The 24,602-nt window shown below is 43.0% G+C and overlaps 1 protein-coding gene across 5 annotated transcripts in view; it reads right to left on the reverse strand.

Moving 5' to 3' along the window:
• ATP11C (ATPase phospholipid transporting 11C) overlaps positions 1-24,602 on the reverse strand; it is a 135,784-nt gene that overhangs the window by 59,886 nt on the left and 51,296 nt on the right. For all 5 annotated transcript variants that reach the window (XM_044306697.1, XM_044306699.1, XM_044306696.1 and 2 more), the window contains 8 exons: positions 20,520-20,609; positions 13,245-13,325; positions 12,037-12,144; positions 9,387-9,515; positions 8,543-8,646; positions 4,996-5,043; positions 3,017-3,081; positions 1,648-1,729 (listed from right to left, as the gene is read on the reverse strand). In XM_044306697.1, the coding sequence (XP_044162632.1) occupies positions 1,648-1,729; positions 3,017-3,081; positions 4,996-5,043; positions 8,543-8,646; positions 9,387-9,515; positions 12,037-12,144; positions 13,245-13,325; positions 20,520-20,609 (707 nt within the window). The remainder of the gene's footprint in view (positions 1-1,647; positions 1,730-3,016; positions 3,082-4,995; positions 5,044-8,542; positions 8,647-9,386; positions 9,516-12,036; positions 12,145-13,244; positions 13,326-20,519; positions 20,610-24,602) is intronic.

The following is a 24,602-nucleotide window of genomic DNA, read 5'->3' on the forward strand; positions in this document are numbered from 1 at the left end:
GCGAGATTAACCATGCGCTCAGTGCCGGCAGGAGGATGCGAACGCTGTCTGGCCCTGTCAATCAAGACTGGAAGGAGGTGACAGAGGTGGGAGAACGGAGCATCTAGGAGCAGGAGCAACCCCCCCCCCCTTCGAGGCTAATTTGCACATTATAAAAGTTACATTTCTGGAGTAACGGGGGCATAGATAAAACTAGGAATAGGCTAGTGAGGTTCAGCTGACATTAGCACATCGCTAATGTCAACCAGTTTAATTTAGGTATTTCTGGTAACAGAAACCCTTTAATAAAGTGTGTAGAAGGCACCTGACAACTCACTGGTATTTCAGCGAAAACCAGAAGTTCATTTGAAAGGAATCAGAAATCTAAAAGGAAAAGACTTCTACTTCTCCTCCCTACTGGACCCACTTCTGGCTTTGGCTGAAAAACCCGAAGGGAAACCTGCCCCTGAACCTTCTCCAAAAACTCTGCATGAATCTACCCTGAGGGGAGAGTTTACTCTGGGAACTTCCAACCTGTTATGTAAATAAGAACTACGCTACCTTGTCTAATTAGAATTCATACAGTTTTCCACTACGCATTGCAAATCACTCCCTCAGGGCTCATGCAAACGACCGTATGTATTTTGCGGTCCACAAAAACCAGATCCGCAAAAAATGTGGATGACATCCGTGTGCATTCCGTATTTTGGGAATGGAACAGCTTTACCCTAATGGAACAGTCCTATCCTTGTCCGTAATGCGGACATGTTCTATTTTTTTGCGGAACGGAAATATGGAAACAAAATGTACACGAAGTAACTTCCGTTTTTTTTTTTTGCGGACCCAATGAAATGAATGGTTCAGCATATGGTCTGCAAAAAAACGGAACAGACACAGAAAGGAAATATGTTTGTGTGCATGAGCCCTTACAGTTGTCAAGATCTCTGCTGGCAGTCATTTATGCCGAACCTTTATTTAGGGATACATCTTCTCCTTGATAAAGTGCTTGGCCTATTTCAAGGGAGATCTTTATCAAGTGGAAGTAAAAAAGGAAAGTTCTAATTGAATTTCTTCAAGGAGATATATTGAAAATGGAGAGGACATGTTTGGAACATCCCCTTAACCTTGCAAGTACTGAAAATAGTTTGGGAAATCACCCATAAAACGCAGGGCTGTGTAAAATCTAATGCTTTTTACTTCCGTCTTGCAAATTCATGAGAAGACACAGGTTGCTCTTTTACCGCATGGTGACATCCTGATGGTCTTCAGAGCACGTCAGTGTCCTAAATGGGCTTCATTCATTATACACTCTAATGGGACATCAGCTTGATATGCTAGAAAATTGCAACTAATGGTGGTTGTGACTGCAGAGCCCCCCACAAATATGAAGAAGAGGGGTGCTGATGCCTTGTGTCCTCAATCTCCATTACTCTGTATGGGATAATGGGAACACTGCTTATTCTCGGAGGTTGTCCTTGAGCTAATAAACAGGACAAAGGGAAGTCCTTTAATTAGAAGTCCCTGGGATGGTTTTATTGAAAGGTTTAAAAGGAGAAATAACCTTGTCCTTGCGGACAGGAAACATACGAGACAGCTTATCTGAGCAGATAGAACTAGTACGTCAGTGTGGGAACACCTTCTATAAACTGTTTATACTGAGACACTCACTTCTCCACTGCAGAGCGCTTCTGAGATTTTCCTTGGTAGTTCAAAGCCATTTTGGTCTCCATGCCAGTATAGACTGCGACACCTGCAGGAGACAAAGGCACGTAACTGAACAAAGGCCAAGAGGCTGCACAGAGCAGATAAGAGGGCATTTTAATGCCAGGTGCCACTCTCAATACTAAGCACATAAAGCACAAAAGCAGCAGACAGTATGTACTCAAATGAAACCTAAAATACATGATAAAAATCACTAACATAAAGTGGCCTAAATGGGAGGAAATGCTCAAAAACACCAAACACTGTGGCGTGTTTATAACCGGGGGAGCAATTCATCCGCATGTGATCCGTTACTAGCGGCCTTCCCTAGCAAAAAATGCGTACAATGGAGGATGTCGGCAGCGGACCACATGCACCACAATGGCATCCTACACAAGATGGGATAATGTGTGGATGCGAATATACAAATACATGAATCACTGCGAAAGGTGCACCACGATGATATGCAACAGACAACACTGGCTAATCCCTCAATCTGATGTTAAGAACTGAGACTTTAGCCAATGTATTCCGGTCGGGAACACATGGGAGCCCTTTTGCACCACCGTCAAGGTATCTCAGTGTGGCACGGGTCCTACCACTAGACTACCCTACGGTGTGTGAACACGGTCCGAGAGGTGCCAAGACCCAACTCACAGCCAAGTCCCCACATACCTCCATAGTGAAATCACTCAGGTAGTGCAGTGATTCACCTAAAATACATAATGACTTTGGTGTGACTGCTTAAACACTTTAGTTTCTTTAAAGGGGTTGTCCCACAAGAACGTTCTACATTTTTCAAACCAGCACCTCGATCTGAATACTTTTGTAATTACATGTAATTAAAAACTTAGTATAGCCCCTGACTTATTCAATAAAATATAGCTGTATAGCGCCACCTGCTGTTTGCTCTTTTACTTATCTCTCTGTCTTGCTCACCGAGATGGAAGCACATGCTCAGTTCCATCCTTCAACCACCACCAGGTGCAGGAGGAAGGACACATCCCCTGAGAAATCTAGCAGAGCACTGAATGGGGGGAGCTCTCGCCTGGGCCCTTAACACTGATTCTACTTACCTGGCTCCCCGCGTCGCTCCTGGTCCCCTCTGATTCTCCCCGTGCGCGGATTTCATCCGGTGTCCCCGTCACCACCTGCCATTGGAGCTAAAGTATTTGTCATGGGACTACCCCTTTTAAAAAGACAATGACCCTAAAGTCTTACTTCTTGGCTGCACATCTAGACTCCATGGAGCTATGACTATGGGTATAACAAATGAATAAAATAATTTGTCTTCAAACAAGCAAAGTATACGACATATGAAAATTCTCATATTTACCGTAAATCTTCTTTGTATTTTTTAAAGTCGCTCCTTTCAGCAGCAAATTTTCAGGGCCCAAAGACCTAAATAAGAGTAAATTAAAGGACAGCATTGTGTCACTTCACTATTTCATAAAAAAAATAAAAAAAAAATACTAATTGGAAATGACAACACAACCTCCAGGGTCTTGTGTGCGCCCCTGTCAATGTAGAGTTGTCAGTGAGTTGTCAGAAGGGACGCTCTGTGCCAGAACCAGACACCGGAACTGGTACTGGTTATGCCCCAGATTTACTAATGTGTCTGCGCAAAAAAATCTGCGGTGCGTCTATGGCTTCTATGCTCTTTTTCTGATATGCTCGACAAGAGGGTGGGGCTTAGTGGAAAGGGGTGGAGCTTCACTGGAAAAGGTCAGGGCCTAACATGTGCCATTTAGTGTTAAAAATGAGTTTCAAACTAAGCCAACCAATATTTGGTATAGAGACCGAGAAAGGGGTCTGTCCCTGCACCGCATTCATCATCCAGCCTGAGCCCCTGTAATAAATCTGGTGCAGGTCTAGACGGCCGGTCTAAGGTTACACCCCCTTTACGATTAGTAAATATGAGCTAGTGCTGTGGCCGAGTCTGCTTACTGCAGCGTTGCTCCTGTTCAAGTGAATGGACGTTGTGTTGCAGTAACCAGACTCGGCCACTGCACTGTGTGTGGCGCTGTGTAGTTCCGGAGCACAGTTGCTCATCAAAAGCGGGTCAGAGGGGGGCCAGAAGTCAAAACCCCAGCAATCTGATTATTGCCAATCTATCCTAAGGAGAACCCCTTTAATATCTATAAAATAATCTCAGCACATTGGTGGCCCTTAGAACCCCAGACAATAAGGATTCATGTGGATTCCACTGTCAAGGAAGTAGATTTGGTGGTTTGAACTACAAATTACCCAGCACCTCATTGTGGATGCTGAATTATATGCATTTTACTTTTAAATACTTGTTATAATAAAAGGAAAAGAAAACAAAATAGTCACTACAATTTTAATACAGCAGCCTAAGCACAGACTGTCTAGGATTTTCATATTGATGGCCTGTCCTCAGCTCCTAGGTCATCAATATCTGATTGAATGGCTCCAATTCCTGCCCTGCCCCCCCTAAAATCAGCTTTTTGGAGCACAGCGCCATACAATGTATAGTGGCTATGCTTGGTATTGCAGTTCAGGTCCATTCACTTGTATAGTACTGAGCTGCGCATAGGTCATGTGACTGCCTAGGGAGAGGCCATAGGGCTCAGCGGCCTCTTTAAACTGCCGATCAGCAGAGTTACTGGGAGTCTAACCCCCCACCAATCTGGATAGGCCCATATCAAAATCCTGGAAAACCCCTTTAGGGTATTTTCACACTAGCGTTTTTGTTTTCCAGTATTGAGTTCCGTCACAGGACCTCAATACCAGAAAAAAAAATGATCAGTTTTGTCCTAATGCATTCTGAATGGAGAGCAATGCGTTCAGGATGCATCAGTTCAGTCCCTCTTACGTTTTTTGAACAGAGAAAATACCACAGCATGCTGCAGTTTTCTCTCCGGCCAAAAGTACTGATCACTTGCCGGAATGCCAGATCCGGCATTAATTTACATTGAAGTGTATTCGTGTTCCGGTAAAACGGAACCGGCTTTCCGGGCCGCGTATGCGCAGACCTTTAAAATTGCAAAAAATTAATACCAGATCCGTTTTTCTGGATGACACCAGAGAGACAGATCCGGTATTTCAATGCATTTGTCAGACAGATCCGCATCAGGATCCGTCTGACAAATGCCATCAGTTTGCGTCCGGATTGTCGGAGTGAAAGTACCATTAAAGAAGCACTCCCACAAAAATGTCACAAGACAAAGCTGAGGATCAGAAGAGAGGTTATAACTGCTGAGAATATTACCCAAAAAATTGTGGAATGCATTTTTACAAAAATAGTAGTAAAAATAACTGCACAAAAAAATATGTCTACATATAGCGTAATACCTTGCTTTTACTTCCTGATTAGCATATATGTTCATTCGTCCAACAAACCTGAAAAAAGAAAAGATAACCAAGATTATATCCCAAAATCCAGCTTTAAAGGGCATCTGTCAGCAGTTCTGTACCTATGACACTGGCTGAGCTGTTACATGTGCGCTTGGCAGCTGAAGGCATCTGTGTTGGTCCCATGTTCATATGTGCCCGCATCGCAGAGAAAACTTATGTTTTAATATATGCAAATGAGCCTCTAGGAGCAATGGGGGCGTTGCCATTACACCTAGAGGCTCTGCTCTCTCTGCTACTGCGTGCCCTACACATTATGGATTGACAGAGCCAGGCGTAATTACATTTACACTGCCTTGCCCTGTAGGGGACGTGGTAGTTGCAGAGAGAGCAGAACCTCTAGGTGTAATGGCAACACCCCTATTGCTCCTAGAGGCTCATTTGCATATATTAAAACATCATTTTTCTCAGTAATGCGGGCACATATGAACACGGGACCAACACAGATGTCTTCAGCTGCCAAGTGCACATGTAACAGGTCAGCCAGTGTCATAGGTACAAAACTGCTGACAGATGCCCTTTAAATGCAGAATACAAATGGACTGAAATGCAAAAGTCTTTTTCCTGCGCACTTAGTAGCGCTGACCACACAAAGTGACCTTATGCGATACAACAAAACATCTGTCAATTTAACCCCTCAAGCTCATTGCTCTAGATGCTGACTGAAGGCGGATTCTTCACTGTAGACTTTCTTCTAGGCGTGTGACTTACCTGGTGACTTACCTCTTGTACTATGACCTATCTAGCTGTTGTGTTTCTCTTACCATCTACAATGGTTTACTAGCTTATCATGCACTGTCTTATGGTGTGTACAATTCACTGCGCAAGCGCCCTGGCTGTTGTAAAAAATACTACTCAGGCCAACAATATAACTCCATCAAGGCAGCCACCTGTTAAATCCAGAAGATCTGGGTTCAATTTTGCCTTTTTTCCCACAAGTTTTTCAAATTAATTTCTCTTTGTGCTTGCAAGACACAAACTTTGGGGTGAGATCACTTGTAGCGGTAGAGGTTTTGATGTGCACTTTTTTTCTGCGCAGGTAAAATATATTGGGGTTAATTACTAACAGTCTTAGGTCTCTTTTTTTCGTAAAATTGTCACACGACCAGTTTTTTGCGACTTTTTAAATGTCCATGTGCCGGCAAACTTACAAATTTTACGCTACACAAAAAAAAAAAAAAAAAAAAAAGGCCCAAAAGTTGCTGAAAAACTACTCCAGCCGGGGGCTCACGTAGATTTTCTGGCACGTGCACAGACTACGCCTAATTTATGACAAGGTCCACGCCCTTCCAGCAGCAACACCAGCCTAAAAGCAACTGAAAAAGACCGCCAAAAAATGTCTTAATAAATGACCCCTATTAGCCACCAGCAGGGAAGTCTTTCAAAAGAAACGTATCCAAATCTGTGCAATGAATAGTAACCCCTCACAGTGGGTGCAGCTTGCAGCTGTCAATGGCCGTCACCTCAGGCCTTACCTTAAAGGGCCCAATACACATTACAGCAAAGCTGGTCGATCCCTTGTGCAAATAATATTAAGCTGGGATATTATGCAGCATGTAGTGTATTGATCTGCACAGCAATACGGTCACATGAGACATGACGAGCGCGGCCTAAAGACAGAGCGCCTGACCGTCACAACCCAAAGAAAAGAACTGCGGCTTAGTGAACAAGGGCCGGTAAAACTGGGCATCACAATCCGGAAGCTTGGATTTCTCCAGAAGCAAAGTCCTGAAACCCTGCACTTGAAACTGTCAGAAAATCACAGGATTGTGTAATTAAAACCCCCCGAAACACTTTAATTGAATGCTCTAGTTATTTTAATTAAGACAAGATTCCTAATTAAACGCTTTAGGCCACAGTCTAGCAAATTCTATAAAAAAAAAAAAAAAAATTCATGACTAATGATTCAGTAGTGAAACAAAAACCAAAGCAATAGAAATGTGTGTAAATCTTCATTAAACCGTAGGAAAGAAGCGTCCAGGATAGAAGACAATGGTGGGACATCTCTACTAAGAACGCTGCACTAAGCCGTCCCTCTCTAATTCCTCCTGTCAGTTGTGTCTATGTGACTGTTTAGCGACAAAAGTCCAGTTTTAAGAAAAGATGCTTCAGAATTATTTCATGAGCAATTTGAGTTTTTACGAAATAAATAAAGACATGTCAGCTGCCCCAAAAAATATTGTCTCACTTCAGTAAGTGGCATTTAACATGTAAAGAACGTTATTACAGATCACTTACTAATGTATTGCGATTGTCCATATTGCCTCCTTTACTGACGCGATTCATTTTTCCACCACATTATACACTGCTTCTTTCCAGGGGTTATGACCACCCTGCAATCCAGCAGTGGAGGTCGTGCTTACACAGGATACTATAGGAAAAGGCATCAGCCTCACTGGTGGCCAGGACCACAGGAGAGTGCTTAAGCCACTGTTTGTTTCCTATAGTTTGCAAGTACGGCCACCGCTGATGGATTGCAGGGTGGTCATAACTAGGGATGAGCGAATCGACTTCGGATAAAACATCCGAAGTTGATTCGCATAAAGCTTCGTTCACCTGAATTACTTAATTACTTCATCAAAATTTGTACTGTAAAAAAATATTCCCGAACTCTGGTTCAGCTACAAGGTACCACTTGGAACCGAACCCAATTTTTTTTTTTTTAACAGTACAAATTATCTTATGAAGCTATTGCGCGAAGTCTCGCGAGACTTTGCGAAGCAATAACTTCAGCTCATCAGAGCCAATACATTCTAATACTGTACGGAGCTCCTTCTCCATACAGTATTAGAATGTATTGGCTCCGATGAGCCGAAGTTATTGCTTCGCAAAGTCTTGCGAGACTTCGCGCAATAGCTTCATAAAATAATTTGTACTGTACAAAAAAAATTAAAAAAAAAAAAACATTTCCCGAACTTGGGTTCGGTTCCAAGTGGTACCATGGAGCTGAACCAGAGTTCGGGAAATAGTTTTTTACAGTACAAATTTTTATGAAGTAATTAAGTAATTCAGGTGAACAGAGCTTAGCCCTGCCCAGGCCATTGATACTAGTCATGACGTCACTGGGCCTGCGGTAAAAAGCGAGAAGGCTGTGTTGCTACCGTCAGTGCCGCTGCCTTCTCAACCAGATGATCGGCAGGGGTCCCGGGTGTCAGACCCCCGCCAATCAGACGCTGATGATCTATCCAGCGGAAAAACTGCAGAACCCCTTTAAATTTCCTTTTAGCTCTGACAAAAGGATAGCCCTATCAAGGGAACGATATTGAAATACTAGTCAGTGAAATAACAGTTTGAGCTGTGAGCACCTCATCCTATTTCATACCCTGGCACTGACCGGCACTACCCATTTTTCAGCCAATGCGGTTACAAATCTTTTGGTGCGGTAGATACTCTTTTGATTCAGCCATGAAATAAGTTGGATTATGAAGCCGTTCCTGCAGGAATGTGCCCTGTGCGGCTGTATTAATAAGAGATGGGAGCAGCTTACTTGTAAAGGTCGGGCTGGGGCTGTTCACATTCAATAGTGGCTCTGAGATTGCCCACCGCTTCATCACTGCAGAAACCAGATGTTTCCCGTACAGCGATATACGTCTGCAATAAAAAAAATATATATAAAAAAGAGCATGTACACAACAATCATGTACGTCTGATACTATACTTAGGATGTACCAGCAGTCCCGTCATTGATGGAAACACTGCTAGAATCAAACACGTCCCTGCTATTTATAACGCTGTCTGCACATCCAAATTTTTATGGATGCCAAGATTTTTTTTTTTCCGATGTGCCATCATTATTCAGGTTACTGCCAGGGAGAGCTGCAATGTGCCGCTGTGCAGAGAGATGAGCGAGCTGCAGATATGAGGAACTGGACACAACTCGGCCGCGCTGACCTTTTACTGGAGCAGTTAAGAAAGTTAAGGAAATATTAACTGCTTATTTGCTCCTAAACTATGAAATGTACTCCGTGTCATCTCAGAGATACTTATCTGCAAGTCCCGGGATAGTAATCTTCTTTTATATCGCCACCAGAAACACAACGGCTTACTGAGTTTTCACATAAACTATTACACATCTGGCTTCACTACAAATAGGTTCAAGGAACTTGTGGACTTGGCACACCCTGGAGAGCACTACATATAACCTGTCACAGCCTATTCAGAAGCGACCAGATACTATGGCCGTGTCTGACGTCAGTAGTTGGGTTTACACCCGGATAGTAGGTATTCATATAAAGGACAACCTGCAACGTGGGTTTTTTAAACCAGATCAGAAACATTAGGTTTACAGATCCTAATAAAACATGCAAGAAAGTGCAATGTAGTATCAGTACCTTGGCGTTAGACTCTCCGTCAAGACTCGCTGTAGTAACTGTGCAGGTACCATCTCCACAGCTGGATGACAGAAGGATGAGGTCACATGGGAAGGTCTCATCGTCTCTTACTTCTACTATGTCACCAACCTACAGAAATAAAATAAAAAATTGAAAATGATAGCACTTACTTACCTGAAGAATTGAACTCCACAGTAAAATATGTGCCCATGTATGACTGCTTCTACGCAGATCTCCAGTAGAATCTTGGGCGATTACCTTGATGTAATGACTTTTCACCCACCCAGCTTGCAAGGAAATAGTGCATTCCAACTTTTAAAAGCTTAAATGGGGTTGTCTTATGAAGACACCTATGAATATGACCTATTAGTGCATATCACAGAGGTGGGTCCCCTGCTCGGTACCCCCTTGATGATCCAGAGCTGCTCGGTACCCCTCAATGATCCAGAGCTGCTCGGGAACCCCTCAATAATCCAGAGCTGCTCGGGAACCCCTCAATAATCCAGAGCTGCTCGGGAACCCCTCAATAATCCAGAGCTGCTCGGGAACCCCTCAATAATCCAGAGCTGCTCGGGAACCCCTCAATGATCCAGAGCTGCTCGGGAACCCCTCAATGATCCAGAGCTGCTCCAAACAGGTTGCTTCTGTTCTTGTAGACTCAAGTTGACTCACTATTACAAGGTCAGCCATTTATATGGAATACATGGCTGGCCAGCAAACTCAGCTAATAGTCCAGGGTGCTGGAAGCAGGTCCCAGGTGATCAGCTGATCCCCTGAGGAGCCACATTGTGTAACGGTTGTCTCTGATGAGACAATGCCTTTAAGAGAAGCCCTAGGACATACTTACTAGTGAATACTGGAATATATTAGATAGGACAGAATTTATCTAGTCTACTTTTTAGCCTATGTATGATCTACACAAACTAGCTTCAATGCGGCTAAGCCTGCTATATTCAGTCTAGTCCCTGTTTATTATGTGATAAGAGGGAAGGACTTGCATCTCCAAAGTAAAACTGACTTTAAGATTCTGACAGCAGAAAATTGCCTTTTCAGAGTCTTTATAGCCAGTTATGCTCTGAGCAGAGGAATTCTGATTCAATGCTGAATAAAACATGAACAGGAAATGAATTATTAAAGAAAGGGCAAACTGAGAAAAAAACCTTACAATAAATGTTCTTTAAAATATATTCCCATCTCTGACATTAAAGAACATCTGTCAGCAGTTCTGTCCCTATGACACTGGCTGATCTGTTACATGTGCACTTGGCAGCTGAAGGCATCTGTGTTGGTCCCAAGTTCATATGTGCCCGCACAGGTGGACCCCACATCTATTGGACTTTTATGGCATAGCCTATAGAAATACCCTATTAACTGGTTATTTAGTTCTGTTTTTTTGCCATGAAACAGAGACAAAATAAGCCGCAGCATTTATAACATGCCTGTAGAGGGTTAAGCGAGCGAGTGCTTACAGCTCCCACCACTCAGCTTCCACATTCAAAGCTTAGAGGCTGCATACAGTGCCTAGCATTCAGCTAAAGAGGACATTTTAGAGAAGCATTGAGTAAAAAATCCCTGACTCCAAATAACCAAACAGCACTGCAGTAACACTGATTACAGCGATGGGCCGAGAGGAGCTGACTGACGGACAGCGGCCACCAATGCTTCTCCCAAGTTTCCTTTTCAGCTGCATGCCAAGCAAAGTATAGTTTGTTGATAGGTTCCCAGGTTAGATGGAGAGAAGTTTTTTGCTGCTCTTTACTAATAATAACTTGACATAAAGTAAAAATAGGGAACTGGAATAGTTCAATTCTAATTAAAGCCGGTCTCTAGTATATAAAATAATAATAATAATAAAACTAAAATAAAAATAGAAAAAAAACAAAAAAACAACTGCAACTAGAGCTTTAACCTCCCACCAGGAAGCTGGCCCTGCTGTTTGCTCTCTGTTGGCCCTGCTGTTTCATCTTAGCCTTTATCATTTTTTTTTGTAATACTTGTGTATGTGCCCATTTTCATTGTCTAATAATCCAGAATGTATGAAAATGTGCACTTGTCTGGTTCCCTTGGTGCAGGATTAAAAGGCATTTTCCGGGACTTTAGATACTGATGAACTATCCTCAGGACAAGTCATTAGTATCTGATCGGTGGGGGTCCGACACCTGGGACTCCTGCCGATCAGCCGTTTGAGAAGGCACCAGCGCTCCTGTGATTGCCTCAGCCTTCTCTGTTCTCACCAAGCACAGCGCCGTACATTGTATAGTGGCCATGTTTGGTATTGCAGCTCAGCCCGAACTGAACTGCGCCTAGGCCATTTGAACAATGAACGGGTCATCACTCGGCCTGGGAAGAAGCTGGAGAAGGCCACAGAGCTTCTGCGAGAGCCGGTGCCTTCTCCAACAGCTGATCAGAGGGGGTCCTGGGTGTCAGACCCCTAACGATCAGATACTGATGACCAATCCAGAAGATCGGTCATCAGTATTAAAGCCTCGGAAAATCCCTTTAAAACAACTGTACTGAATCACTGACTACAGACACAAGCAGATCCATATCCCGGGATACCGATGCGATGGCACGCCATTGATTGCCTACATTATATCATGCATCTTAATGCGGCAGTGTAAAAGTACGGCAACGGGATGAGAATAAATACCTTAATCTTCTCACTCTCTTTCTTGACTCGTTTACAGTTTTCTATAATGTACACTGTGCTCTTATTGACCTCCTTGTCTGCTCGATGTCGGAGCCAGTCTTCAAAGCCCTAGTGCAAACAATGCAACATATTGTCACAAGCAGATCACATGGAAAACCTGGACAAGACAATTAAGAGAAATGTATCTCCAATACTAATTACCACCAGGTACTGACACACGTTTTTGTAACAAGTTTTTATTTTCTGATTTGTTATTCTATTTTCTGTACAGGATTATGGGGGCTGCCATCTTGACTGAGCTGCTGGTAAAGATGATCGGTATCTGATCAGTGGGTGTGTGACTTGCTGGGAATCCCACGGATGACAAGAACGAAGTGACGGAGTGGTGGTCACGCAGGTGCGCCGCCGCTCCAAAGCCAAGTACAGCGCTCAGCTGTCTCTGCCAGTCCCGTAGAGTTGACTGGAGTAGCAGCACACGAGTGACAACCGGCAACTCATTCTTGCAATCAGTGAGTGCCCAAAAAGTCAGACCCCCCACCGGTCAGATACCTACTACCTATACTATAGATGGGGAACAATTTCTTATGGTTGGCCAACCCCTTTAACATTCAGAGATACCCTTCACAGCAACTACATGGACCTAAGGAATCTGTAGTCTGGAGAGGACTCCTTGACTTCTATTGGGGAGTCTCGCAGGCATGCCATGTGATGTGCACAGAGGGGGAAGGAGTCGAGCTATGACCATCACCTATTGTGTGCATATAATATAGGTTACATTACATTTTTACGTCTGGGATGGAAATGAGATGACTGCTAAAAAGTGACCTTGGCAGAACAGAAAGTTGCAGCCTATTATTAGGCTCATGGACCAGGGTGGACACTGTAAAATTTTAAGATTTAGGTTTAACATAAAAACCTGATTTAAACCATAGACAATTTTTTTAAGGCACAGAAATTGCCTAAGTTAGTAAATGAAATTTCCTTTGGAAATTCAGACTTTCCAGAAATCTGGAATTTGAATCTAGCAAATAATTTTGCAGGAGAAGTTTCCATACAAGCTTTATGTGGATTGACAGAGATCATTCAGTCTCCTCAGCATATTGGCAGGTCCTGGTTTGGTTGGTAGCGGCTCACTACTGAATGTTCGGAGTGTTTTTGAGTTGATACCAAAGCCAACACTAACCAGTGAGTATTGCCTACAGCCTCACCTGTTTGATGGCGGTAACTGTGATGACGAAGAAAAGAGGAAGGCCACTTGTTACTGGGCTTGTTGGTGTATCAACAATCGCCTACGGAGAAGAGTACAACAGTGTCATTGTTCCAGAGGATTATACAAGCACGGCAACACATAGCAGACAAGTAATGTGACCTCCACATTCACTGACCTCACACACTATTATAAAGAGATGTGAAATCTAGTGACAAGTCTTTAGGGTATGTCCACATGAGACTTATTTTGCTGTGAAAAAAAAAAAAATCAGCCTGTTAGTGGAGGAGACCGCTGCTATTACATGCAGTGATCTCCTCCACAGTATAGGGAGGAGCGATCGCTGATGCGATGGCTTGTCCCCATATTGATCACTGTTTGCATGCAGCAGATTGTGATTACACAGCACGATCTGCCGCCGGCAAACAATGATTTTTAAACCTGTTGAAAGATTCCAATTACCTAATGAACGAGCGTTTGTCACTCATGTAGAGAAGTTAATACAAGGCACTTACTAACGTATTGTTATCATCCATATTGCTTCCTTTGCTGGCTGGATTCATTTTTCTATCACATTATACACTGCTCATTCTCATGGTTACAAATCACCCTGCAATCCATCAGTGGTGGTCGTGCTTGCACAATATAGGAAAAAGCACTAGCCTATGTGCACTCCCATGGTCCCAGGTCATTAGAGACGCTGACGCTTTTTCCTATAGTGTGCAAGCACGACCACCACTGATGGATTGAAGGGTGGTCTGTAACCATGGAAACAAGCAGTGTGTAATGTGATAGAAAAATTAATCCAGCAAAAAAAAAGGAAGCAATATGGATAATAACAATACATTAGTAAGTGCCTTGTATTAACTATCTCTATATGATAAAGGCAACTTACTGAAGTGAGAGAACCCTTTTAAAAAGGGACTGTGTCACTCATGTAGAGAAGTTAATACAAGTTAATACTTCCTAATGTATTATGATTATCCATATTGCCTTCTTTACTGATTTTATTCATTTTTCCATCACATTACACACTGCTCATTTCCAGGGGTTACAACCACTCTGTAATCCAACAGTGGTGGTCGTGCTTGCACACTATAGGAAAGGATGCTGGCCTCTCTGGGGCTGGGATCGTGGGAGTGCACATAGGGTTCTACCTTTTTCTATAGTGTGCAAGTACGACCACCGCTGATGGATTACAGAGTGGTTATAACCCCTGGAAATGATCAGTGAATAATGTGATGGAAAAACAAATCAAACCAACAAAGGAGGCAATATGGACAGTTACAATACATTAGTAAGTGCCTTGTATTAAGTTTGGCTACTTTCCATCTGCTGAAGTGAGACAACCCCATTAAAGACTCAGGCTAGAAGGCAACACAAAGTGGCCTATGGTAAAACTTTTTCAGAAGGTTTCTTGAAACTTTCTCTTTTATAGGAAAACATTGTAGTCACTCGAGAGTCAAGAAAATATTGCATTTACCACACGTGAAGGGTGACTCGATAGTGTTGCAGAGCCCTAGTCTAAGGCTACTTTCACGCTTCGATGGGGACAAAACGTAACTGAACAGAAAGGAATGCTCCAAAATGCATTCCGTTGCGTTCCCATACCGGAGAGCAAACCCTCATGGGATGCAGCGCAAAACGGATCCGGCATGACCCATGATGCAAGTCAATGGGAACAGATCCATTTTCTCAGACAACAGAAAACGGATCCGTCCCCCATTGACTTTCAATGGTGTTCATGATGGATCCATCTTGGCTATGTTAAAGATAAAACAAGCGGATCTGTTCATAATAGATGCAGATGGTTGTATTATCAGTAACGGAAGGGTTTTTCCTGATCCCTGCCAGATCAGGCAAAAACGCAAGTGTGACAGTAGCCTAAGAGATAGGAGGTGCTGGCCTGCTCGTATCTCTCGTGTGACCTATAGTAATCATACATCTCTCTGCCCTGGAGCATACAGTATACCGTCCATTGTATACCATTCTATACAAGCATTTCATCCCAGTTCAAACAAGTGACCCATCTAGATGAGAGATCACTGCAGGCATAACGACATGGAAATAGAGTCAAACAGGAACTGGTGACCTTTACTAGAACTGGGAGCTAAATGGGGGGAGAGAAAGAACCCAAGGGTAAGAGCATTAGACCTGCATAAGACTCTACAAACTGTAAAACCAAGTGTAAAACCCTGAACAAGGGTGTTCATGGAAGGATACCACAGCTGTCCCAAAAACACAAAAAAAACCAAAAAAAAAAAAAACCATTGTGGCCCTTCTCAAGTTTGGCCAAGATCACCTGGATGGTCTTCATGCACCAGATGCTGCAGTAACAAATCCGGACACTTTGGACGGTGGTGTGTTTAGTGATCTATTCCTCGGCAGCATAACAACATGGCGGTGGTTTAGTGGCCACAAATCTAGTGACGTGACAGCTTCCATTTAAAGGGGTTATGCAGGCAGTATATACTGATGACCTTATCTCACTGTCAGACCCCTGCCGATCAGCTGTTTGAGGAGGGGTCGGCTCTCCATGCGAGCGCTGCTTCCTCTTCCTTACACTAAGCGTAGTCTCCCTTGCAGCCGTGTAATTACAAGTACTCACTCCATGCAAGTGAATAAAGCGACTGCACTCCCAAGACGACGGGCAGTGTAATGAAGAAAAGGTGGGACTCCCGCTGATCAGATATTGATGACCTATCCTGAGGATAGGTCATCAATATATGCTGCCTGCACAACCCCTTTAAGTACGTGTACATAGATCAGGGAACATGAATGAACAATGCCCCCAATCCTTGTACACATGTAGGATTACCACATGAATAATAGTGTTCCAATACATTGGTGATACAGAATAATGGACACTTAAAGAGTAAATTAACCTTTGAATGAAACTTTATTATAATGTCCCTAATGCCCTCAAAAAAAAAAAAACTTTTTCCAATATACTTTATTTATTAATTTGGTATTTTTCTTATACTTTTACTTCCCTAAAGAGCACCCCATTCACTGTGTGCTTAAAACGCCGTTCTGTGTACAACGCTGACAGCTCACAGAGTGTGAAATTTATGAATGGGGCTGCAGCAGCACAGGGAGGATTACTAACTCCTGGCAGAGCCCATGGTTACACTGTACCCATGTTCTATGCCAGGATTAGCTGAGCGGGCTCCTGCCTGCTCCACTAAGCCAAGAGCTGACATGCAGAGGCGGGAGCCCGCTCCGCTCAGCTAATCCTGGCATAGTACATGGGTACAGTGTAACCATGGGCTATGCCAGGAGTTAGTAATTGTCCGGGGAGCACGGGCAGGAGCAGCAATATGCGCTCCTGCCCGTACTCCCTGACCATTCCTAAATTTCAGACCCCGTACTCCGTACACCGCTGAGCTGTCAGCGGTGTACGGAGAACTGAGTTTTAAGTGCAGAGTGAATGGTGCGCTTTAGGGAAGTAAAAGTATAAGAAAAATACAAAAATTAATAAATAAAGTAGATTACAAATAGATAAGGGACAACATATAAAAATTTCATTCAAAGGTTTAGTTACGGCTTCATCAGTTCATGTATCGCAGAAGTATTTTTAAAAAATCCAGTAAAAATACTGGCCAAGTTAGCAATGTTTCATGTACGCCATAAAGTAAAGTGTGAAGTCAGCGTCTGCCGGTGCCAGAAATGAGTTGTCAGTGTTCTGGTGTAAGCGCCAAGATTAATTAGCAGATGGCAATCAATTCAAAGCACATTCATCAGCGGTGTACGGAGAAGCGGCAATGACCTGCAGGGCTCTCCCCATCGATAGGACATACTGAGATCAGCGGAGGTTCGGCACTTAGGGGAGAGTTATCAAGCCGGGAGCTTTCTTCGCTGGTCCTGATATGCCCCGAGCTGCAGTCCGTGCGCCTAAACAGAAATCTAGGACGGCTCAGAGCTGCTGTACATTTCTGGCTTTATTTGCACCAGAAAACAGGTGTAAATGAAGATGATGTTGTTGTGGCTGATAACCACGCCCCTTCCAGCCCTTGTCACGCCCCTTTTCTGAAAAGTGATGAGGGCAGAGTAAAAAATAAAAATAAAAAAGTTGCGACAATTTTTTAAAAAGTCTCAAACACATAGGGGGTCATTAACAAACAGATATATGCCGCTTTTTGGGGCATATCTTGTGCAGATTTCAGCACAAGGGTTATTTGTGATGCAATCCACGACTTTTCTCCGCAGGCCTAAAAAAATGGTTGTGGGGTGGGCAGGCGGGTTTTAGGCGTAGAAAATGGTCTAAATCTACGCCAGCAAGGGGGCTGGTGTAGATTTACACAGGCAGTGGATACGCTAAAGTTATGTAGAGGCTGGCGCCTTCACATAAATATGGCACATGGGTATTAAGACCGGCGTCTAAAATGCCGGTCTTAATAAATGACCCCCATAGTTTCTGACTTTTTAACACCATTTTTCAGGAGCAAGGCAGATGATACATCTTCCCCTTGGGGTGCATTCACACGACCATATGTATTTTGAAGTCTACAAAACGTGGATCCGCAAAAAATATGGATGCCGTCTGGGTGATCCATTGTAACGATGCCTACCTTTGTCCGCAACATGGACAAGAACAGGACTTGTTCTATCCTTTTTGTGGGCCTGCGGAACGGACACACAGATGCGGACAGCATGCGGTGGGCTGTACACATTTTTTGTGGAAACCTTGAAATAAACGGGTCCGCATCCTATACATAGAAAATGTGGATCAAATGTGGACCAAAAATATGGTTGTGTGAATGCACCCTTAGGTCTAGCAGATCAGGGTCCTTGGATCCAGGTTCCACGTACGTCTATAAAGGGAGATGAAAGAGACACCATAAAACTATCCTCACTTAACCTCGCTGGGTTTGTCACGCATACGTTCACTTGCTGCCTTCCTCAGGAATGCTGGGAAAAACTGATTTGTGTGTCGGATTTTGGGCACATGAGAATTACAGTAAATGAGTTAGGATTATAGTCAGTGAAATGTATGCGTCAGGGCTTACACCGCCGCAGTGCCCCCGAGCCCAGAGCCCTCGCTGCACTAGACCTGCTCTACAGCTCCACATTTATTCTGCTAGAGGAGGAGATTATGTCAGAAAGAAAACCTGCCGAAATGTCATTTCTACAGATGAGCTTTTTTTTTTTTTTTTAACTCTCGCATCTTCTAAAATAAAGCTCATAGGTAGCAATCATAATGCTAAGAGTAGAGATGAAGGGAAGTACGTCACAGCTGCCTAGTCTATAACCCTGGTCATATACACTAAGGCCTTTTTCACACGGGCGTCGCGTGTGAGAGCCAGACGATGCGGGAGTGCAAAGCGTTTTAATGTGTTTTGCACACACGTGAGAAAAATCTGCATGTTTGGTACCCAGACCCGAACTTCTTCACAGAAGATAATAGCAGAATGCTAAGTAAATTAGGGATGGAGGTTAAAAAATAAAAATAAAAATTTAAACTCACCTCATCCACTTCTTTGAGGAACTGGGAGGAAAAGGACCTTTGGTGACATCACTGCGCTCATCACATGGTCCATCATCATGTGATGGACCATGTGATGAGCGCAGTGACGTCACCAAAGGTCCTTTTCCTCCCAGGTCCTCAAAGAAGAAGAAGAAGAAGAAGAAGAAGAAAGAAGACCAGCTGGGCTGCGCGAACAAGTGGATGAGGTGAGCTGAATTTAATTATTTTTAACCTCTCCATCCCTAATTTATTAAGAATGCTATTATTTTCCCTTATAACTATGTTATAAGGAAAAATAATAAAGATCGGGTCCCTATCCCGATGTCTCCTAGCAACCACGTGTGAAAATCGCACCGCATCCGCACCTGCTTGCTGATGCTTGTGATTTTCACCCAGCCCCATTCACTTCTATGGGGCCTGCGTTGCGTGAAAAACGCACAATATAGAGCATGCTGCGATTTTCACACAACGCACAAATGATGCGTGAAAATCATCACTCATCTGCACAGCCCCATTGGAGTGAATGGGTCCAGATTCAGTGCGGGTGCAATGCGTTCACCTCACACATTGCACCCGCACAGAATTCTCACCCGTGTGAAAGGGGCCTAAGACTGGCCATTTATAAAGCTGCTGATTGAGGTTGTCCTCTGCCCAGTTTTAGGACTGTAACCGAAAACTAAGCAGATTTAGCTGCTGCACCAAACTGTTAGATAGACCTTGCAACCAATATTTCTATCGCTTGTGCCACTGGAGGATGTGCTTAAAGGGCTTCTGTCAGCCCACTAAACCGTTTTTATTTTTTGGGTTAATAATAATCCCTATACTGCGAGCTCTGCATACATAAGCTAAATAATCATTTTGGTTCAGTAGAATTTGATAAAAAGCTATTTTTATAATATGTAAATTACCTTGCTACCAGCAAGTAGGGCGGCTACTTGCTGGTAGCAGCCGCATCCTCCGATCCTAATGACCCCCCCTCTGCATTGTGATTGACAGGGCCAGGGAACGGAATCGTTCTCTGCTGGCCCTGTTTGAATTCCAAATCTCGCGCCTGCGCCGTACCTGTCTTTAAATCGGCGCAGGCGCACTGAGAGGCGCCGCTTTATCCTCAATGCGCCTGCGACGGGTGTAGATGTAACGTCATCGGCGCAGGCGCATTGAGGATGGAGCGCCCGAGAGAGCGTCCGCCTCTCAGTGCGCCTGCGCCGATTAAAGACAGGTACTGAACCAAAATGATTATTTAGCTTATGTATGCAGAGCTCGCAGTATAGGGATTATTATTAACCCAAAAAAAAAAAAAACGGTTTAGTGGGCTGACAGAAGCCCTTTAAGGGTCATGCACACGACCGATTTTATTTTGCGGTCCGCAAAACACGGATCCTCAAAAAATTCAGATGACATCCTTTTTTTTGTAGATCCATTGTAACATTGCCTATCCTTGTCGCAAAAAGGACAAGAATTGGACATGTTCGATCCATTTTTCGTGGAAGTACGGAATGCACACGGACTATGCGGAACCACTCACTTCAATGGGTCCGCTTTCGGACAGCAAAAAAACAAACAAAACTGAAACGGAAGAGACACGAAAAAAAAAAAAAAAACATTTGTGTGCACGCCCAGTCATAAATTTAGCACACCCTTTTGGCAATCTGTGTGCCTAGAATGAATTGACTGATCCTCTGTGCATCTTCATACACACACTTCTGTAGATAAAAGACCACTTGGGGGATGAAATCAAGCTTGGTACTGGGAGCAAGAATTTGGGAAGGAGGGTGAAGAAGAACACTGCAAACACAATTTATAACTTACCTGAACCAAAAAGATAATGAGAAAATAAAAATTTGCAATTCTTCTAAACTGCTCAAACAGATTTTTTGGGATAAAGTTCCACACGGTGTACTGCAGAGGAGAAAGAGAAAATGTCATTATTTTAAAGGTTCCAAAATAACTGACGGTCAGATATGACATCACAATGTATAAATGATAAAAGAGGACTTTCTGATAACCACTGGAAGTAGTCGCGCGCGCCCCCCACCCACCATGTCAGTTTCAGTAACTACTTGCATTCCCCATGTACTGTAATAACAATTCTGGAGCATCTATACTTATGACTCTATGGTGTGACATTTCTTTATTATTCCTAGGAATGCCTTGATAGCAGTTTTCAATGAAGGTCCAGATGGGTGTTACCAGTTGTGGTTATGTCCCTGAACCCTTCCTTCTTGACAATCGCCTGTGTGATCTGCCCCTTCTAGTATAAGCCTTACCCTCTGGAATGCACTATGTGAAATCTACATCAGGATCTGTGACACATCTGTATAGACACATCTGTAACTTAACCCCTTCAGGACCCTGCCATTTTTCAACTTAAAAAACAGGATATTTTTTGCAAATCTGACCAGTGTCACTTTATGCGGTGATAACTTTAAACCGCTTTTACTTATCCAAGCCATTCTGAGACTGCTTTCTCATCACATATTGTACTTCATGACACTGGTAAATTTGAGTCAAAATATTTCATTTTTAATTTATAAAAAAAGTATATTAATTTACAACAAATTGGGAAAAATTTGCAATTTCAATTTCTTTGCTTCCTAAAATAGTTATTACTTTACATTTCCCATATGTCTACTTCATGTTCGGATCATTTTGTAAATGACATTTTCTTTTTTTGGGGATGTTACAAGGCTTAGAAGTTTAGAAGCAAATCTTAAACCCACTTTTTAAGGACCAGTTCAGGTCTGAAGTCACTTGAGGCTTACATAATAGAAACCACCCAAAAATAGCCCAATTTTGGAAACTACACCCCTTAAGGTATTCACAAGAATTAAAAGGAAAATATAGATAAATTTCACTTTTTGGGCAGATTTTCCATTTTAATCCATTTTTTCCAGTAACAAAGCAAGGGTTATCAGCCAAACAAAACTCAATATTTATAACCCTGATTCTGTCGTTTACAGAAACACCCCATGTGTGGTCGTAAACTGCTGTACGGGCACACAGCAGGGCGCAGAAGTAAAGGAACACCATATGGTTTTTAGAAAGCAGATTTCACTGGGATAATTTTAAGTTGCCATGTCACATTTGAAGACCCACTGATACACCCCTAGAGTAGAAACTCCAAAAAAGTTACCCCATTTTGGAAACTACAGGATAAGGTGGCAGTTTTGTTGGTATTATTTCAGGGTAAATATGATTTTTGGTTGCTCTATATTACACCTCTTGTGAGGAAATAAAAAATAGCTGTTTTGGAACGTTTTTTTTTTTTGTTTTTTTACAATGTTAATCTGACAGGTTAGATCAGGCCTCCCAAAACTGTGGCTTTCCAGGTGTTGTAAAACTACAACTCCCACAATGCCCTGCTGTAGGCTGATAGCTGTAGGCTGTTCGGGCATGCTGGGAGTTGTAGTTTTGCAACAGCTGGAGGGCCGCAGTTTGACGATGCCTGGGTTAGAGCATGTGCTATTTTTATAGAGCAGGTTGTTACGGACGAGTCAAGACCAATAGGACTTTTTTTGGGTGTTTGTTTCAGTTTTACATAATAAGACATTTAAAAAAAAAAAAAAGATTTTTTTAGTGTCTCCATATTTATTTATTTTATTTTTTTTGGGGGGGGGGGGGCGACTGTTTTATGAAGGGGCTCATTTTTTTGGGCAGGAGATGACTGTTTGATTGGTACTAATTTAGGGTGCATATGATTTTTTAATCGCTTGGTATTACACTTTTGGTCATGTAAGGTGACAAAAAATGGCTTTTTTGACAGTTTTTTTTTTTTACCCGAGGGGTTAGGTCATATTGTCTCCATATTTTGAGAGCAATAGTTTTTTTTTACTTTTTGCCCGATTGTTTTATGTAGGGACTCATTTTTTGCGGGATGAGGCAACGGTTTAAATGGTACTGTTTGTGGGGGGGGGGGGGGCATACGCCTTTTTGAACGCTTGGTGTTGCGCATTTTGTGATGTATTGTTTTAGCACAGTTTTTATTTTATATTTTCCACGGCGTTCAGGCGAATTATGTGATAGTTTTGTAGAGCTGGTCGTTATGGACGCGGCAATACCAAATATGTCTGGTTTTCTTTTTCTTTTACAACTTTATGTGTTTTATTTGTGGTAATTTTATTTTTATTTATTTTTTACTTCAAACTTTTTTTTTTTTTTGTCCCACTTTGGGACTTCAACTTGTGGGGTCTGATCCCTTCTGCAATGCATTACAATACAACCTGTATTGTAATGCACTGGCTGTCAGCTTTTATGCTGAGAGCATGCCTGTGAGACCCAGCCTAAGGGATGGACCTCACAGGATTCCATAGAAGGCAAGCTCCAATGCCTATGGAAAGCATCGGGCATACAGGGGGTTAACACACTGGCGCCAGTGTTTTCACCGATGCCGACATATGCAGCAGGGGCCCGGCTGTCAGTGCCTGTCGGGTCCGTGCCACTGATCAGGCGGACACAGCTCCTGCACCTGCCCGATCAGCCCGCCGTACATGTACGGCGCTGGTCCTTAAGGCTATGTACACCTTTTTGGGCAATATTTTTTATTATTGCATTGTACTCATCTTAAGCTGAAAATATGTTTTTAAATTGGTCTTTACTAAAAATATGGCATCTTTTTTTTCTGTACAGAACCGAGATGCTCTACACTAGCACCCTTTGGATTTTCTGACTTTTCTGTCATTTCGGGAGCTGACAGGCTCTTTATCTCTGTTCTCTGACCTCCTAAACACTAATTAATGCTCAGTTCTTATCTTACTGATAAGAATGTGGCTTAGGGTACTTTCACAATAACGAAATTATTTTCCGGTATTGAAATCCGGTAAAGGGTCTTAATACCGGAAAAAAAACAACGCATTAAGTTTTGTCCTAATGCATTCTGAATGGAAAGCAATCTGTTCAGTATGCATCAAGATGTCTTCCGTTCCGTCCCTTGTACGGTATGTAAATACCGGAGTAGTTATTCCGGATGAGACAGATCCGGTATTTCACCGGATCCGTTTAACAGATCCAGAAAAAAAGAGCTTTCTGTTGCCGGAACTGCCTGCCGGATTCTAACAACGTTCGTGTGAGAGTACCCTTAAAGAGATTCTGTCATGACATTTTCGGCCTATAACCTAAACATATGGCCAGGTCCGTACTAATAACCTGAATCTGAAACAGTCCTTATTAAATCTGCCTGTTGCTCCAATAGCACATAAAACTGGTTTTTATAACCTGTTATTCACCTACCTAAGGTGCCCAAGGGGACGTCGCTTCATACAGTGTGCCCGGCTGCACCCATCTCCGTCTGGTGCCCTGTGCCGCCTTCCCAGTTGAAATTGCCGCCTTACCTCAGCCCTGCCTCCGCAATCGTCCGGTCCCTCAGGTTATGCCTAGTGCGCACGCGCGGCATCTGGCAGAGGGACAAGACGATTGCGGAGGCGGGGCTGAGGTGAGGAAGGCAGCGATTTCAACTGGGTAGGCGGCGCTGGGCACCAGACGAAGATGGGTGCAGCCGGGCACACTGTATGAAGAGACGTCCCCTTGGGCACCTTAGGTAGGTGAATAACAGGTAATAAAAACTAGTTTTATGTGCTAATAGTACAACAGGCAGATTTAATAAGGACAGTTTCGGATCCAGGTTATTTGTACGGAACTGGCCATATGTTTAGGTTATAGGCCTAAAATGTCATGACAGAACCCCTTTAAATAAGTGTTTTACGATCTCTCAGTAATTTAGAGATAAGGTTTATTAGATGACAGGCACAAAGTGAAAGTGAAGGTACCAGTTACACAGCTAGAAAAAGTGAACCCTTTTGACAGAACTGCTCAATAGTTTTAATGAAGGCTAATTAAAAAAATTATTTTTAGCCAAAAATGAGTAAAATGCAATCATAATTTTTTTTTCCCTCCGAA

Source organism: Bufo gargarizans, chromosome 9 (assembly GCF_014858855.1).
Source record: "Bufo gargarizans isolate SCDJY-AF-19 chromosome 9, ASM1485885v1, whole genome shotgun sequence".
Classification (NCBI taxonomy): domain Eukaryota; kingdom Metazoa; phylum Chordata; class Amphibia; order Anura; family Bufonidae; genus Bufo; species Bufo gargarizans.